Source organism: Lethenteron reissneri, chromosome 50, assembly GCF_015708825.2.
Source record: "Lethenteron reissneri isolate LAM-NWPU_2019-01 chromosome 50, ASM1570882v1, whole genome shotgun sequence".
Lineage (NCBI taxonomy): Eukaryota > Metazoa > Chordata > Hyperoartia > Petromyzontiformes > Petromyzontidae > Lethenteron > Lethenteron reissneri.
Genome location: NC_083828.1, coordinates 4,713,210 through 4,732,194, shown reverse-complemented (window position 1 = coordinate 4,732,194; position 18,985 = coordinate 4,713,210). Strand labels below are relative to the sequence as shown.

At 52.6% G+C, this 18,985-nt stretch overlaps 1 protein-coding gene across 3 annotated transcripts; it reads right to left on the bottom strand.

Moving 5' to 3' along the window:
• Nucleotides 1-304: 304 nt before the first annotated feature.
• LOC133355168 (excitatory amino acid transporter 2-like) lies at nt 305-18,358 on the bottom strand. 3 transcript variants are annotated; one of them, XM_061572510.1, is made up of 11 exons: nt 18,296-18,358; nt 15,220-15,380; nt 10,152-10,304; nt 9,220-9,473; nt 8,561-8,765; nt 7,686-7,812; nt 6,421-6,654; nt 4,509-4,703; nt 3,646-3,780; nt 1,765-1,981; nt 305-800 (listed from the first exon to the last, which is right to left on the bottom strand). In XM_061572510.1, the coding sequence occupies exons 2-11, from the start codon at nt 15,365-15,367 to the stop codon at nt 723-725; spliced, it is 1,746 nt and encodes a 581-aa protein (XP_061428494.1). In that variant the 5' UTR covers nt 15,368-15,380; nt 18,296-18,358; the 3' UTR covers nt 305-722. The 3 variants fall into 3 exon arrangements, with proteins under 3 accessions (XP_061428494.1, XP_061428493.1, XP_061428495.1); XM_061572509.1 differs by lacking the exon at nt 18,296-18,358 and having other exon boundaries at nt 15,220-15,513; XM_061572511.1 differs by lacking the exons at nt 15,220-15,380; nt 18,296-18,358 and adding an exon at nt 11,209-11,281.
• Nucleotides 18,359-18,985: the final 627 nt, after the last annotated feature.

Genomic DNA, 18,985 nt, shown 5'->3' with positions numbered 1-18,985 from the left:
CCCCTATCAGTATCACTATCACTACCCCTATCCCTCCTTCACCACTCCCACCTGTTCTGCTGTCACCATAACCCCACTCTTTCTTTGAAGCGCCATCACCTCACGTACAATTGTGTCTTTGTTGTAAAGCGCCTTGGATTAAGGCGCTATATATAATGTATATATATAAGATGAGCGTGGCGTGCGCCTACTGCGTGAACTTTGCCCGCACTGACGATTTGAATTTCGCGCGTGCGTTGCGTGCGCCACGTGTCCATAACCGTGCGCTCAAATTCACCCGCGGCTCTTAAACTCGTTCATTTTTTTTATTACAAACTTTATTCAACAGCTCTTTTTATGAACACATATAATGCCAGTTTGACGGTATTTTTTTGTTAATATATTTCAAACAAAAAGCAACTAAATTAAAACATCGTCCCAAATTAGGCCTCACTCAAACAGAAGGGGCTTGAGTGACCCCAGGTCCCTGATCGTGGAGGTCCGTCCAGTTGGCCGGAGCCCGCGTCTCTCTTCCGCTCTCTCCCACCACTCTCTCCATCACTCTCCCACTCTCTCCACCACTCTCCCACTCTCTCTCGAACTCTCCGACACTCTACCACTCTCTCCACCACTCTCCCACTCTCTCCACCACTCTCCCACTCTCTCCACCACTCCCCCACTTTCTCCTGCACTCTCTCTCGAACTCTCTCCCACACTCTCCGACTCTCTCCCGCACGCGACCCTCAGCTCTCGACTCGCCACGGCTCCTCCGCACCGATCGTGAACTCCGCGGCGCCGCTGCCGTTCCTGCCCAGGCCACTCTGCACACACACAAAGACAAAGATCCCCCGTGTAGCCTTAACAGAGTGTCGGGGCAGGTGCTCTTCGCGAGCACACATGAAGGCACACGAAGGGAGGTGGGTGGCCAGAACCACGCCCAGCCACCTTTGTCTCCCCGTTGACAATATTTCGGCACCGCACCATTTTCGGCCGTGGGGAGAGAGGCCCAGGACCGGTTCGTATAATCGTCGTCACCGCTGCTGTGCCGTGAGAGTGGCGAGTCGAACTCGGGTCGCCGGGTTCGTCTGCGCAGCGCCACCACACACACTACGGGCTGCACGATGGGCGCCGGTGTGTTCGAGTGATACCGCAGAACCTGTTTAGAATGATTATTTGTGTATCATTATTATCACAGCATTATTAACGTTCAGCCCTTTTGAAATAGAAATTTGGGGGGGGGGGCAACGTCCCCCCACCAGCCCCCCGCCGTGGCATAATTGGTGGGAAACTGCTCCCCCCCTCCCACTTGAGAATGTTGAGTTCCACGCCTCTGCCATAGAAGTCGTGCGCGTGATGCTCGTGGTGTTCCCGTGCTCGCGAGCGCGCGGTGGCAGAGGTGGGGGTGGTGGGGTCTGGTGGGGGGGGGCTGGTGGGGGTCTGGTGTGGGGGGGAGGCTGGTGGGGGTTGGTGGGGGGGGGCTGGGGGGGGTTGGTGGTGGGGGTCTGGTGTGGGGGGGGCTGGTGGGGGTTGGTGGTGGGGGGTCTGGTGGGGGGTGGGGCTGGTGGGGGTTGGTGGTGGGGGTCTGGTGCGGGGGGGGGGCTGGTGGGGGGCTGGTGGTGGGGGGGGGGGGGCTGGTGGGGGTCTGGTGGGGGGAGTTAGGGGGGAGGGGTCTGGTGGGGGGGTTAGGGGGGAGGGGTCTGGTGGGGGGGGTTAGGGGGGGGGGGTCTGGTTGTGTTGGGAGGGTAACGCGACTGCAGCGAGCGTGACCGCAGCTCCCAGCCGCACCTCGCCACCGACTCCGTCTCCGTGCCGCGAGGCGCCGCCCTTGAGCGGCACGAGCTCGGCCACCTCGTCCCACTCCTCGTCCTCCTGGTGGAGGCCCCCGCGCCCTTCCTCCCCGCGCCCCGCGTCCACGGCCTCCAGCTCGGCGAGCGAGAGGTGGTGCACGATGGCGGCTCCGAACGCGTCTCCCAGCAAGTTCACGGAGGTGCGCAGTCGGTCCCTGCACGATCAACCCCCATCACCCCGCCGCACAGGTGAACGATGGCGAGATGTTAACTACCTCGCCAGGTATACTCTTACACTAAACCGGCTTCATGTTCTTGGTTCTTTTTTCGGTAAAGTCACGTAGAAGGGAAATAATAAATAATGAAAATATAAAACAATAACATTCTCACGACGTTTCGACTGCAACACAAGGTGTGGATTTCACACCTGATGATGATTGCTTGTTTTATATTTTATATTATTTTATTGTTTCCCTTCTACGTGACTTTACCGAAAGAACCAAGAATATGAATCCCTGCAGTCACGAAAGCTTTAAATCAAAAAACTAATCCGGTTTTTTAATTTGACTACGGAGGTGCGAAGTCGGTCCCTGCATGATCAACCCCCATTACCCCCCCCCGCCCCCCGCACAGGTGAACGATGGCGAGATGTTAACTACCTCGCCAGGTATATTCTTACACTAAACCGGCTTCATGTTCTTGGTTCTTTTTTCGGTAAAGTCACGTAGAAGGGAAATAATACATAATGAAAATATAAAACAATAACATTCTCACGACGTTTCGACTGCAACACAAGGTGTGGATTTCACACCTGATGATGATTGTTTGTTTTATATTTTATATTATTTTATTGTTTCCCTTCTACGTGACTTTACCGAAAGAACCAAGAATATGAATCCCTGCAGTCACGAAAGCTTTAAATCAAAAAACTAATCCGGTTTTTTAATTTGACTACGGAGGTGCGCAGTCGGTCCCTGCATGATCAACCCCCATTACCCCCCCCCCGCCCCCCGCACAGGTGAACGATGGCGAGATGTTAACTACCTCGCCAGGTATACTCTTACACTAAACCGGCTTCATAGTCTTGGTTCTTTTTTCGGTAAAGTCACGTAGAAGGGAAATAATAAATAATAAAAATATAAAACAATAACATTCTCACGACGTTTCGACTGCAACACAAGCAATCATCATCAGCTGTGAAATCCACACCTTGTGGATATTTCTCTGCCCCTCCCCATTTAGCAACATGCTTTTAGACTCTTTGGCTACACTGTAAATGTTCACGCGATAAGCCAATTCGTTGAGCTGTCGTTTGTGATAGCCAGGCCGTTTCTGAAATGAACAACCAAAAAATCCATAGTTCAGTGGGCCTTACCTGGTCAAATAATACCTGATGACGGTTGCTTGTGTTGCAATCGAAACGTCGTACTATATTATTTAATTTAGTTATTTTCTACGTGACTTTACCGAAAGAACCAAAGAGTAAATACAAACTAGTTTGGGTTGAGTAGTGCGTCCCTATCGCTTGCGAATTTCCTAGAGATCAGATGAACTAACTCTGCCCTTAATTCTAGATTTGAAGTTTTCGTGACTGCAAGAATTCATACTCTTAGTTATTTCGGTGAAGTCACGTAGGTAAAAAAAAATGAAATTAAAATTAATAAAAAATAAAATAATAAAATCACGACGTTTCATCACACTTGATGCAGCAAATCTGGCTGTGACGGTCCCCCACCTGATGACGGAGACTCGTGTTGCCTCCGAAACGTCGTGATTTTTTTTATTAATTTCATTTTTTTTACCTACGTGACTTTACCGAAAGAACTAAGAGTATTACTCTGCCCTGCAGAGGGGATGGGGGGGTGGGGGTAACGCTCACAGGAACCAGTCGACAGCCACCAGCAGACTGATGTCAGATGTAGGGAGTCCCACGGCTGTGAGGACGATGAGCATGGTGACCAGGCCGGCACTCGGGATGCTGGCGGCACCCACGCTCGCCAGCGTGGCCGTCATGCTGGCGAGGGTTGGGGGGGGAGGGCACGGCAGCGTTAGACGACCTCGTGATACTGGGGAACGGTGGTACAGTGGTTAGCGCACTGCGCTACGCCCGGCCACGCACGAACTGTCAACCCTTCTCTCCTCCAGCCACCCACGTGACCTGGTGCACGTGACGATCACGATCTGTCAACCCTTCTCCCCTCCAGTCACCCACGTCACGTGGTGTCCCTGACGATCACGATCTGTCAGCCCCCTCCCCTCCAGCCACCCACGTGACCTGGTGCACGTGACGATCACCATCTGTCAACCCTTCTCCCCTCCAGCCACCCACGTGACGTGGTGCACGTGACGATCACGATCTGTCAACCCCCTCCCCTCCAGCCACCCACGTGACGTGGTCCAGCCACGTCACGTGGTGTACCTGACGATCACGAACTGTCAACCCCCTCCCCTCCAGCTACCCACCCACGTGGTCCAGCCACCCACGTCACGTGGTGTACCTGACGATCATGCTCTGCCAACCCCCTCCCCTCCAGCCACCCCACGTGACGTGGTCCAGCCACCCCACGTCACGTGGTGTACCTGACGATCACGATCTGTCAACCCCCTCCCCTCCAGCCACCCCACGTGACGTGGTCCAGCCAGCCACGTCACGTGGTGTCCCTGACGATCACGATCTGTCAACCCCCTCCCCTCCAGCCACCCACGTGACGTGGTCCAGCCACCCCACGTCACGTGGTGTACCTGACGATCACGATCTGTCCTCCGTCGAGGGCCACGCCGTTCATCTGCGCGATAAAGATGGCGGCCACCGCCTCGTAGAGTGCCGTGCCGTCCATGTTGATGGTGGCACCAACGGGCAGCACGAAGCGCGTCACCCGCTTGTCGATCTTCAGGTTCTCCTCCAGGCAGCGGAACGTGACGGGAAGGGTTCCGGCGCTGCGCCCACAAGGCACGTGCGTTGTTGTTAGGCTCTGTACGTACCGTTGGACTTCGTTCGCACCGTACGTAGCCAAGCGTGCTCTGCAAAGGGTAACGCTACTTCTAGATTTGAAGCTTTCGTGACACGCAAGGATTCATACCCTTAGGTTTTTTTCGGTAAAGCCACGTAGGTAAAAAGTAATAAAAATATAATAGAAATAATAGAAATAAAATGAAAAATCACGACGTTTCGGAGGCAACACAAGTCTCCGTCATCAGGTGGGACCGTCACAGCTCAATTTAACAGATAGGTAAAATTCCACCACGTAGAGGGTATTCATTCTAGATTTGAAGCTTTCGTGACTGCAAGGATTCATACTCTTAGGTTTTTTCGGTAAAGTCACTCTACGGGGAGGAATTTCACCTATCTGTTAAATTGAGCTGTGACGGTTCCGCCTGATGATGGAGACTTGTGTTGCCTCCGAAACGTCCTGACTTATTATTTTATTTCTATTATTTCTATAATATTTTTTTAAAAAATTTTACCTACGTGACTTTACCGAAAAACCTCAGAGTATGGTAACGTTACTCTTTGGTTCTTTCGGTAAAGTCACGTAGGTATATTTTATTTTTTCTACCTACGCGACTTTACCGAAAGAGCCGAAGAGTACGGATTCCTGCAGTCACGAAAGCTTCAAATCAAAGGTGACATTGCAAAGGCTTCCTTGCAAGCTGGATATTATCTCGTATAGATTTATGTAGATGTTTGGGTGTTGAACTTCTTTTGCACCCTACGTGGCCAACTGTGCTAATCGGAGGCACGGGGGCAAGGGCAACACACAAAAGGCAGTTCTAGAGAAATTAGGTTTCAATCTAAGTTTGAAAGTGCATTGCTCAAGTGGCTTCCTAATATCGAAAGGTGCGGTCTGAGGCTGCTGCTGTTGTTGTTGTTGTCTTGCTGCCTTGCCCCAAGGCTTGCAATTGATGTGGACAAATTGGTAACAAATTATTTGCACCTGCGAATAGTATTTATATGCCTGATTTATTTTTAGAGACTTGCCTACCGATTTTTGGCACCTCCGATTAGCACGGTTGGCTATGCATGGTTACATAAGCTCAACACATCTTAGCTCTATATTACACTCCCATCGTGTTTTTGTATTGTTGTTGCCACTCACTGACCCACGGCTACTTGACATCCGTGCCAAAACAAAAACATTTCATAGCTTCATAGCTCATTCGATAAACAAAGATGCTGACAACTTACGGTGCTATGGATGATGATCCTAGTGATGATGATACAAATTTTGATTTAAAGCTTTCGTGACTGCAGGGATTCATATTCTTGGTTCTTTCGGTAAAGTCACGTAGAAGGGAAATAATAAAATAATAGAAAACAATAAAAATTCTCACGACGTTTCGACTGCAACACAAGCAATCATCATCAGGTGTGAAATCCACAGCAAGAAGATTTGATGATACAAATACTAATGACACTGCTGCTGTTCAAAAATATTATCCAGATTCATGGTGCTGCTACTGATGATTATCATGCTGTTGTTGACGATAGTGATCATCTCCTCCTCCTATACTGTCAACATTATTTTACCGATGTTCGTATGTTTGTCAATTGGAACGAGCTTATCAATCTACGACGACGACGACACCGCAAGTTGTCGACAAGCGCGCCATCGATCACCGCCCTTTGCGAGCGTGGGAAGAGGAGAATCCGAACCAGGATGCGGTGCCCAGAGCCATGAGCCACGCTTGGAAGACGCCCACGAAGAATTTGATGGGGTTCTTGCGCGTGATGACGAAGTAGACGAGCGGCAGGATGACGGCGCCGTGGATGAGGAGGCCCACGATGACCGTGAGCATGTACATGCCCAGCTGGCGCATGACCACATGCAGGTCGCTGAGCTCGGCGATCTTGCCGCAGATGAGCGACGCGATGCCGATCGGAGAGTACCTGTCCCACGCGGGCACAGACACGCGGGCACCGCCGCCTTTAGCGCCCAACGCTCCGCGACTCCGCAAGCGACGATGCATGGCGAGTTCGCGATTCATTGGCGGGTTGGAACCTCATTTGCAAGTGAAAAAATATGATAATTGTTTTTTTTACCCTTTTATCTGGCAACAAAACTGACGCTTTTTTTCACAAGGAGTCATGTTTGCATAGACCACAATACCTGCAGTCATAATGCAAACAAAAAAAACATAACTCTGATAATGTGCACTGTCCTTGAAGTCCAATGGTGTAAATGCTTACCCCGAGCTCTAATACTCTGATGGTGCATTGTCTTTGAGTTGTGCGCCTTTTGGCGTCATCTGGTCCAACCCATGTGAGACTAGGCTCTAAGGAAAGCTGTCTCGGGTGTGGACCAATCAACTTCAAGGACAGTGCACATTATCAGAGTTATGTTTTTTGTTTGCATCATGACTGCAGGTATTGTGGTCTATGCAAACATGACTCCTTGTAAAAAAAAGGTGTCAGTTTTGTTGCCAGATAGAAGGGTAAAAAACAATTATCTCATTGGCGGTTGTTGTTTTTTTTTGTGTCTTTAATAAATGGCTTTTTTTGGTGGGTTTACTCTCCAACACACCGGTGTGCTGTACTCGTAAGGAAATTGGCATTGTTCTGTTTACGTGACAAACCTTACTCATTGGCTGTGTCGGGTGGTGGCGGGTTTAACGACACATTTATATATCTACGCGATCTAGTCCGAAAAACCTCTATTATGGATAATTTTAGTTGCGAAAGCCTACTACGTGTTAAACACACATACACACACATACACACACACATACACACACACACATACACACATACACACACACATACACACATACACGCACACACATACATACATACATACACACACATACACACACAAACACACACAAACACACACACACATACAACAGTTCCGTGGAGGGGGCACCGGTCGCGAGCCACCGCTATCGGCGGTCGAGGCGCGCGCTCCCTGTCGCCGCACTCGCCAGATGACGATGATGACGAGTCGCATGATGACCTCGTTGAGGACGCTGAAGAACTTGAGCATCGGCGTGGCCTCATCTCCCATCTTGCCCATCACCACTCCGAAGGCGATGACAAAGCAGATCAAGCCTACGCAGAAGCACGCGGTGGAGGTTGGTGGCTTGACGATGCGCAGGGATGCGCAGCTGCGCCCCGGTTTAAAAGCTCGCAAGCGTAGAGAAGGGAGGGAATGACCGTGGCCGAGAAGACCTGAAGCTTCGTGCGGAGTGATAGACCAGGTAGCTTCCACACAGCGTTACGCAACCGATAAAAAGATAATGCCGCTCGACTGATTCGGATTGAGACCTCTGCTGTTTAACCGGAGCCTGTCATGAGCACACTGCCCAGGTATGGGAAACTCTCCACTCTCTCCACAACTGCCCCATCACCGATGGTTCAAAATACCCAGGCAGGTGCTTCGTTTTGGTGGGGCCAGGTCCGCGTGTGCCAATTCGTTGGAGGCAACGTGGCCGTCCCAATAACATGCTCGCCAGCAGCGGCGGACTTTGGCTAAGCCATCGAACAATGACGCTCACCGCCATCGCGCGCTGTCAGATGCGCTTCTGCGGCCGTCTGGAACGCTCTTCCTTCAGACCCCCCGAGAGAGAGGGATGATGAGCCGAGTCAACCCCCCCTCCCGCCACGCCCCTCCCCCCCGATCAGGATTTGAACTGGAAACTGTCCGATCGCTCGATCCGAACTGATGGAGCCAGCCACCGCGTTGCTCCGTTAACTGATTTGTCGATCTCTTTTCTTTCCCCGTGGGATGAACGTTCGCTCAAAGTCACGCGAACGTTCGCCGAACAGGACAGTAACAGCCCCACGCACAGCGGCTTACCCAGCACGTTCATGCCGTCCGTGTAGACCAACGTCTTGGTGGTGAGGAGCTGGAAGCCGTTCGCCTCGCTGGAGTTGCTCGAGTTGTACGCGGGAGCCGGCGTGGAATCATGGAGGTCCGTGACGGGAGCTTGGCTTGAACTCAGGTTGGCAACGTCTCTGGCCAGCGTAGAGGGCACCACCACCGTCGTGGTCACCGTGTGGATCTTTGCGCGGGGGGGGGGGGGCGAAGGACACCAGCGGTGGGTCAGGGACGTCGCGTTCACTCCTCGCGCGGAATCGGCGATATTTATTTAGGCTGCAGGAGGAAATTTCGATGAGCTCTGGAGCCCATTTTCGCACATGTCCAGGCGGCGCGAGTCAGCGAGTTACAACACGGAACAATATCAAGAGAAATAAAAAAACAACCCAGTCAGGAGTACACTTCGGCTACAAATCGCGGCTCCTGTTGCCTGCTCACATCATTACATGCGGTCTTTTGTTTGCTATTTTACATTCAACCTATCTCGTGGTGGTTGTCAAGGGGGGACCTCCAACTCGTAGCTTTAGCCACCGGGGGGGGTGAGTGGGGGGTGGGCACCCCCTGCCCCCGTCCCACCTGCCCCCCTGCCCTCTCGCCCACCGAGCGAAACAACAACAACAACAACCACCATCCGTCACCTGTTGGATGCACGCCTGCACGAGGTTTTCCGGGAAGACGTTTCGAATGAGGTCGAAGATCGCGTCGACGCTCGACACCGCCTGGAGTTCCTCCTCGTCGTGGCCGTGGTCCGGTTTGACGCTGGGGTCTCCCGGGTGGATGGCGAGCACCAGGACGATGCCCAGGATGGCGGCCGTCACGGACGTGGCCAAGTAGTAGATCAGGGCCCGGCGGCCCATGCGGCCGCTCGACTGCGCGTCCAGGCCCGACAAGCCTGGGGGGGTGGCATCACCGCCACGTGACACACTGTGACGTGACGTGACACACCGCCACGTGACACATCGCCACGTGACACACCGTGACGTCACACACTGTGACGTGACACACCGCCACGTGACACACCGCCACGTGACACACCGCCACGTGACACACCGCCACGTGACACACCACCACGTGACACACCGTGACGTGACACACCGCCACGTGACACCGCCACGTGACACACCGCCACGTGACACACCGTGACGTGACACACCGCCACGTGACACACCGTGACGTGACACACCGCCACGTGACACACCGTGACGTGACACATCGCCACGTGACACACCGTGACGTGACACACCGCCACGTGACACACCGCCACGTGACACACCGTGACGTGACACACCGTGACGTCACACACCGCCACGTGACAAACCGTGACGTCACACATCGCCACGTGACACACCGTGACGTGACACACCGTGACGTCACACACCGCCACGTGACACACCGTGACGTCACACACCGCCACGTGACACACCGTGACGTCACACACCGCCACGTGACACACCGTGACGTCACACACCGCCACGTGACACACCGTGACGTCACACACCGCCACGTGACACACCGTGACGTCACACACCGCCACGTGACACACCGCGACGCTCGAGGGTGGCGGCGCTACCTGTGATGAGGCTGGAGACGATGAGCGGCAGGATGAGCATCTTGAGCATTCGCATGAGAATTTCCCCGGGGAAGGAGATGATGAGAATGGTGTTTGGCTGCAGCTGACCGCTTCGACGGAACACAACTCCAAACAGCACCCCCATGATCACTCCTGTCGACAGGTGGTGGGGGGGGGGGTGAAGGGGGGGGCATGTGGGTCAACAGATACAAGAAGTGCTCAAATGTAATGTCAAACAATACGAATAGGTGATGGTCGAGTGGGATTATCTAACAGACGGGCGTGTCCTTATTCTTAGTTTTTTTCGGTAAAGTCACGTAGGTAAAATAAAAGTAAAATAAAAATCACGACGTTTCGGAGGCAACACAAGCTTCCGTCTTCAGGTGGAACCGTCACAGCACGATAGCTGTATCAAGTGAGAGAAATTCCAAGAAAACAGTCCTTGTATATATACTGGTTGAGGGTGGGAGGAGCCAAGGTAGGCCCTGGAAATTATTATTGTGAGGTTCGGTGCGGCTGAAGTGTCCTTGCCTACAGACACGTGGCAATGCACCAGCGGGCCCTGACTGCTGCTGCTGATGAGACAACGAACGTCAAAACCGGTCCAGAGTTGTTTCCTGCATTGAACTCATCTGGCTGAAAAGAAAAAGAAAACCTCTCCCGGAAGGCCGCGTGGCTGATGGAATGTTAATGTGCAGAGACACATTTGGGAAGAAGGAGGAAGACGAGATGGATTGCACGCCCGTTGTTTTGTAACATTCCATGGAGCGTTTGACGCCATCAACTCGACAATCGTCTTCAAACTCTGCCGTTCAGCAGCTTGTTATTGCGTGTTTAAAAAAAAAGTTTTTTTCATTATTCAAGAACTCAAAAAAAGGCAGATACGTTCGAGAAGGGGGTGATCTTGTGTAGCGCGGCACGTTGCCAGGGCAACGTCTCTGAGCCTCGCCTCAACTACAACATTGACGGAGAACCATCGATTGGGAAATGACACTGAAGACAAAAGTGCGATTCGCAAAGAAACGAGCGAAGGCAAAACGAAGTGTTGGTAGCTCACAACCATTCATCCTCATCGTCGTGGTCGGTCCTGTTATCTCTACTGCTGGATGAAAGCCTCTCGGTACCACCCCCCGCAGTGCTGTTCATCGTTGGTGACCGTTTGACGTTTTGGGCCCTTTGCCTTCAAAGTTTGAAAAAAAAATATCCGGCTGCGCTTTGCACGTGCGCGCCCTCCACCGGTGTGCGCGAATATTTGCTTCTCAATCGCGATGACAAAAAAAAACCCACGTGCGTTTCAACACGTGCGTATATGGGGAGCGGTGGTGCAGCGGTTAGCGCTACGCTGCGCTACGAACCCGGCGACACGGGTTCGATTCCCGCTCACGGCCAACACCAGTGACGATTATCTGAACCGGTCCTGGGCCTCCCCTAGGTCGACTAAGCCTCAAATGAGTACCTGGTGCGGTGTGTAAACATCGCCACTGGGGAGACCAAGGCGGTCGGGCGTGGTGCTGGCCACCCAACCCCCTCGTGTACCGTTCTGGCCTTCATAGGTGCTCGCTAACAGCACTTGCCCCTACAGTCTGTTAAGGCTATATGGAGGATGTTTGTTATAAGCACGTGCGTTTCGCCACGTGCGCTTCGCCACGTGCGTTTCGTCACGTGCGTTTAACCACGTGCGTATAACAACGCGCACGGCCGTATCCGTGCGTTCCGCAGACATCCATCGGCAGGCTGCTGACGAGGAGCGTCTCTCGTCCCCTGTGCCCACGGCGTCGCCGTCAAAAATAACTCCGAGCCGAATGTGACCGATCCCATTTGACAGCGCGCAGCGGCGGGGTGATGTTGCTACGTGACAGACAACGGCGGGCAGTGCTCGCGTCCCCGAAAATCGGACTCATCGGCACAGCGGAGTCACCGCCGATTCAGCTGCCAGCGCAGCAGCAGCGATCAATGCGAAAGCCTCGCTCGCTCTCTCAAGAAGCTGCTGAGTGGAGGCAAAGGTAATCGGTCACATCGGGCAGAACCAGGCCTGTAGGAGGGTGGTGGGGGTGGTGGTGGGGGGGTGCAAAGCCATTGGGTAAGATCACGTAACAGGGGAGGCTCTCATCGTGAGAAACCCCCACCCGCCACCTCGTCTGTGAATGGGCGAGGATTATTCCCATTCGTCTCACGTGGGCACGGGGAGCTTCTCCGATGTTGTCACCGCAGTTTTCGATCTAAGCGCTCCTCATTTAGTTTCACGAGGCGATGCTTGGAACGTCAAATGTAGCACAGACAAAACAAAGACCCCCCCCCCCCCGTATAGCCTGAACATGTGTTTTTCGGGGGGGGGGCAGATTGCCGGTTAGCGAGTAGCACCTATGAAGGTTGGTACGGCACACGAAGTGGTGGGTGGCCAACACCACACTCGGTCGCCTTTGTCTCCCTCGTCGCGATGTTTTTTCACACATCGCACACCGGATACTCATTTGGGGTTTGAGTCAACCTAATCCTTGGCGAGTGTCAGGACCGGTGCAGATGAATGGTCACCGGTTGTCGTTGAGCCGCGAGCGGCAATCGTGAGCTCGGTTCGCCGGGGGTTGGTGGCGTAGCGCTGCTAGGAACCGCTGCGCTACCGCTCCATACCTACAGCAGCAGCAGCGGCACCGGGACGTGAATGGGGCCGTGGTGGGAGTAGTCCCAGGCTCGATCAGGAGAAGTCCTCGCGAGACGCGGGGGTCAGTGGCCCCCTAGCGAGGCATCGCCGCCTTTGCCGAACGCGCGCTTTCAAAGAAGCCCCGCGAAATAAACTTTTGAGCCAAATCTTCTTGGTTCTTTCGGTAAAGTCACGTAGAAGGGAAATGATAAAATAATAAAAATAAAACATAAGAATTTTTTTTTTACTTTTGTTATTTTATTATTTCCCTTCTACGTGACTTTACCGAAAGAATCAAGAAGATGTCTTCGTCTCTGTCTCGACGAGTGTCAGTCTGAAGGCCGCCCCAGGTGCGCTGATGTTTGCTGCACGCGGGGAACGGTGGCGCAGCGGTTAGCGCGCTACGATATTTGATTCCCGCTCACGGCCACCAACACCCGTGACGATTACCTGAACCGTGGTGCTGGGCCTGGCCCTAGGTCGACTCAGCCTAAAATGAGTACCTGGCGCGGTGTGTAAAACATCGCGTGTGCACGTGTAACAAAGACAAAGATCCCCCCATATAGCCTTAGCAGACTGCTGGGGCAAGTGCTGTTAGCGAGCACCTATGAAGGCCGACACGGCACGCGAGGGGGTGGGTGGCGATGTTTACACGCCGCAAAAGGTACTAATTTGAGGCTGAGTCGACCTAGGTGAGGCCCATGACCGATTCAGATAATCGTCACTGGTGTTCGCTGTGAGGTTCGTCGCGCAGCGCTCTAATCGCTACTACACTACCGCTCCTCCGCGTGTAACACGTGTTGACACACTCACTGGCATCTAAATGCTAATGTACATCGGCTCTATTCACGCAGAGAGGGAGTTAAGTGATGGGCGCGTCACGTGGGTCGTGTTAACAATCATCGGGCGCGTGCAGCGTGGAACGAGTTAACCTGTATTTGTACATTTGATGGTACGGTGGGTGGCGAGGCTTGGAGTTTGTGAAACCGCGCTCTCTATATAAACACGATATTACTCTACACGCCTATACATTTATTGTTCTAAACAAAAATACTTCGTACAAAAAAACTATAATGATGATGGTGGTCACGTAAAAATATATATATTAGTCAGAGTAAGTAACAGAGGGCGGAGGGAGGGGTTGCCAAGAGGAGGCTGGTCACTTTAGATTGAAAACGAATTTCTTTAAAGCTGGTTTTGGTGTGTTTAGTTAGTAGTCATATCCCCGCACCCTCCGATTATCCTCCCAGGACTCCAGGAGGATGGAGGAGTCACCCCCAGGAGGTTGGATGATGGAGCACTCACTCGAAGGAGGATGGAGAATGGAGCACTCACTCCCAGAAGGATGGAGCACTCACTCTCAGGAGGATGGAGGATTGAAGCACTCACTCCCAGAAGGATGGAGCACTCACTCTCAGGAGGATGGAGGATTGGAACACTCACCCCCAGGAGGATGGAGATTGGAGGACTCACTCCCAGGAGGATGGAGCACTCACTCTCAGGAGGATGGATGATGGAGCACTCACTCGAAGGAGGATGGAGCACTCACTCTCAGGAGGATGGAGAATGGAGCACTCACTCCCAGAAGGATGGAGCACTCACTCCCAGAAGGATGGAGCACTCACTCCCAGGAGGATGGAGATTGGAGGACTCACTCCCAGGAGGATGGAGATTGGAGGACTCACTCCCAGGAGGATGGAGCACTCACTCTCAGGAGGATGGAGGATTGGAGCACTCACCCCCAGGAGGATGGAGATTGGAGGACTCACTCCCAGGAGGATGGAGCACTCACTCTCAGGAGGATGGATGATGGAGCACTCACTCGAAGGAGGATGGAGCACTCACTCTCAGGAGGATGGAGAATGGAGCACTCACTCCCAGAAGGATGGAGCACTCACTCCCAGAAGGATGGAGCACTCACTCCCAGGAGGATGGAGATTGGAGGACTCACTCCCAGGAGGATGGAGATTGGAGGACTCACTCCCAGGAGGATGGAGCACTCACTCTCAGGAGGATGGAGGATTGGAGCACTCACCCCCAGGAGGATGGAGATTGGAGGACTCACTCCCAGGAGGATGGAGCACTCACTCTCAGGAGGATGGATGATGGAGCACTCACTCGAAGGAGGATGGAGCACTCACTCTCAGGAGGATGGAGAATGGAGCACTCACTCCCAGAAGGATGGAGCACTCACTCCCAGAAGGATTGAGCACTCACTCCCAGAAGGATGGAACACTCACTCTCATGAGGATGGAGAATTGGAGCACTCACTCCCAGGAGGATGGAGATTGGAGGACTCACCCCCAGGAGGATGGAGAATGGAGCACTCACTCCCAGAAGGATGGAACACTCACTCTCATGAGGATGGAGAATTGGAGCACTCACTCCCAGGAGGATGGAGGACTTGAGGATGGAGTATGGAGGACTCACCGGCGATGGTGAACGTGAGCAATGTGTTTTTGCAGTAGCAAATCCCTCTCCTGCGATGACGCCAGGAGCCCAGGATGCGCTCTGGCCGCTTGGGGTGGCGGTCCTCCTCGCACGCGTTCACCTCCTCGGCGTGCTTCGGCAGAGTCATGGTGGAGAAATCCCTGCGAGACGCGACAGAGAGAAAGAAAGAAAGAAAAGAACCCGCCGAGGGTTCTCGCATCGGACGAAATGACAACCGAGCGGAGATCCGTTCCTGGTTTTGTTCCGCGCGAGACATCACCGACGTCGGCGGAACATCCCTGGTTCGCTGTGGCTGGCGGGGGGGCGGGGGGGGCGGGGGGCTGTTTTGTCATTCGTAATCGTTCGCCAGCAAACTCTTCACGGTGACAGCCGCACACAAAACGCCACCGTGGCTCGTGAGGTTGCAGTCTAAGTAACCCGCCGCCCACCGTCTCCCCACCCACCCCCCTCCCCTCCTTCTTTGTGTGAATTCTAAAGCTCGGAGAGGTCACGCAAGGCCACTATTCTGAACCCATCATCAGCAAGCGGCCCAACCCCTCAACCCCATGCGTCCGGATGCGTACAGCCTCGTGAGTGGTGGTGGTGAGATCATCGCACGCTCTCTGCGTGCAGAGTGGAGGAGGGCCAACCTCCCACAATGGCACTCCGTCAAAACAATATGATACTCTTGGGTTTTTTTCGGTAAAGTCACGTAGGTAAAAAATAAAATTAAAAATTACTAAAAGTAATACTATAAATAAAATAAAACAATATGAATGATGACAGTGATCATGATTTTAGGTTTTATCACTGCCCCGCTGAGACTATGAATGTTCGAAATCGGTCCAGAGTTTGCTTGTACTGATTCCACGCCTGCTCATGCACTCCCAGAGGTGAGATGTTAACTACCTCGCCTGGTGTACAGGAGCTCGTGGGTTCTATCCCGACCCTGATGCTTGCTCATATTTAGAGTTTGCGTGTCTCTCTCCCCCCGTGAACGCGTGGACCTTTCTCCGTGTCCTCCGGGTTTTCTCTTCCACATTTAGAATTAACATCACGCGTTTCGAGTGTCTGGCTGCTATAGATTTTCACGCGATGATAAGCAACTTCCTTGAGCAATCATTTGTGATATCCTGCTCGCTTCTGACGAACGAGCTACATAAGCTCATTGGGCCCTGACCTGGCAAAACATTTTATAAAAAATTGTTTCGTTTTAGGGCAACGTACGGTGGGTGGGTTGCGTAAAAAAACAATAATTGTATCTTTTATGTGGTGAGATGAAAGTGGGAAGCAGTGATAGTGTCTGCTTGTCTATATGACGGGCCTCGTATGGAGCAGTGATCACCCCACGTGGAACTTCTCATCTGTGTCGGCAAGTCACGAACCTCTCTCAGAATCGCACTTTTCATAGTCGCTTCCTCTTGCTAATGGTAATCTACTCAATACTGATCAGTAACTTAATCAAGAGTTTCAACTATCAGCTGATACGGAAAGTCACGAACGTATCTTAAAATCACACTTTTCATAGTCGCCTCCTCTTGCTAATGGTAATCTACTCAATACTGATCAGTAACTTCATCAAGAGTTTCAACTATCAGCTGTTACGGCAAGTCACGAACCAATCTCAAGATCACACTTTTCATAATCGATTCCTCTTGCTAATGGTAACATACTCAATATTGATAAGTAACTTAATCAAGAGTCTCAACTATCAGCTGATACGGCAAGTCCCGAACCAATCTCAAGATCGCACTTTTCATAGTCGCTTCCTCTTGCTAATGGTAACATACTCAATAATCATCAGTAACTTAATCAAGAGTTTCAACTATCAGCTGATACGGCAAGTCACGAACCAATCTCAAGATCACACTTTTCATAGTCGCCTCCTCTTGCTAACGGTAATCTACTCAATACTCATCAGTAACTCGATCGCGAGCGCCAACTATCAGCTGATAGATAAACGCTGTGCTCTAGCAGTTGTGGGAAGGGCGGAGAGAGAGACAAGAGCGTGAATGTTAGGAGAGGCGAGGAGACTGCAACCTCTCATCACCTGTGTTACCTGCGTCTCTCTCATCACCTGCGTCTCTCTCTCATCACCTGTGTCTCTCATCATCTGTGTCTCTCATCACCTGTGTCTCTCTCGTCACCTGTATCACCTGCGTCTCTCTCATCACCTGTGTCTCACTCATCACCTGTATCACCTGTGTCTCTCTCATCACCTGCGTCTCTCTCATCACCTGCGTCTCTCACATTACCTGTGTCTCTCTCATCACCTGTGTCTCTCACATCACCTGTGTCTCTAACATCACCTGCGTCTCTCTCATCACCTGTGTCTCTCTCATCACCTGTGTCTCTAACATCACCTGCGTCTCTCATCACCTGTATCACCTGTGTCTCTCACATCACCTGCGTCTCTCTCATCACCTGTGTCTCTCTCATCACCTGTGTCTCTAACATCACCTGCGTCTCTCATCACCTGTATCACCTGTGTCTCTCACATCACCTGCGTCTCTCTCATCACCTGTGTCTCTCTCATCACCTGTGTCTCTAACATCACCTGCGTCTCTCATCACCTGTATCACCTGTGTCTCTCACATCACCTGCGTCTCTCTCATCACCTGTGTCTCTCTCATCACCTGTGTCTCTAACATCACCTGCGCCTCTCATCACCTGTATCACCTGTGTCTCTCACATCACCTGCGTCTCTCTCATCACCTGTGTCTCTCTCATCACCTGTGTCTCTAACATCACCTGCGCCTCTCATCACCTGTATCACCTGTGTCTCTCACATCACCTGCGTCTCTCTCATCACCTGTGTCTCTCTCATCACCTGTGTCTCTAACATCACCTGCGTCTCTCATCACCTGTATCACCTGTGTCTCTCACATCACCTGCGTCTCTCTCGTCACCTGTGTCTCTCTCATCACCTGTGTCTCTAACATCACCTGCGTCTCTCATCACCTGTATCACCTGTGTCTCTCTCATCACCTGCGTCTCTCATCACCTGTATTATCTGTGTCTCTCACATCACCTGTGTATCTCTCGTCACCTGTGTCACCTGTGCCTCTCTCATTACCTGTGTGAGTCACCTAATGCGAGGAAGAGTCCAGACCTCCGTGTGCCGCGTGAAGGGGCGCGATCTCTCTCCCTGCCGCCCGCCGTGTCTCCCTCGGACTCCCCGGGCTGGGCTTCTTGAGGGACCCCCCCCCCCACCACCACCACTCTACCCCCAGTGGGCTGCTCCCTACCCCCACCCACCCTTCCCGTGGGGGTGGGCGCGCTCATTCCTCCCGGTGGAGTGGGGGGGAGAAATGTCGGGATTGGCAGCGAAGACTCCAATACCGAGTTAGTCTGTGGTGCCTGTAAGAGGGTGATCTAAGGCAAGACTCCCTTACCTTGTTAGTCTGTGGTGCCTGTAGGAGGGTGATCTAAGGTTAGGGATCTAAGAGAGAGAGACGCAAACTCAAAATATACAGCAGCAGGCGTCAGGGTCTGAATCGAACCCACGACCTGCTGTACACCAGATGAGGTAGTTAACATATCCTAGCCACCGTGATGATGATGAGAGAGAGAGACGCAAACTCAAAATATACAGCAGTAGGCGTGAGGGTCGGGATCGAACCCACGACCTGCTGTACACCAGGCGAGGTAGTAAACATCTCTGAGCCACCGTGGTGATGATGAGAGAGAGACGCAAACTCAAAATATACAGCAGCAGGCGTCAGGGTCGGGATCGAACCCACGACCTCCTGTATACCAGGCGAGA

Bases quoted from the DNA above. Each gene is read 5' to 3' on its own strand.
- LOC133355168 (XM_061572509.1), bottom strand. From the start codon at position 15,496: ATGTCTCGCGCGGAACAAAACCAGGAACGGATCTCCGCTCGGTTGTCA. The intron at 6,655-7,685 runs GCGAGTGCGGCG...CGCGTGGGACAG, and splicing joins CTCGTCATCATCGTCATCTG to GTACTCTCCGATCGGCATCG. The intron at 3,781-4,508 runs GTACACCACGTG...AACCCTCGCCAG, and splicing joins GGACAGATCGTGATCGTCAG to CATGACGGCCACGCTGGCGA.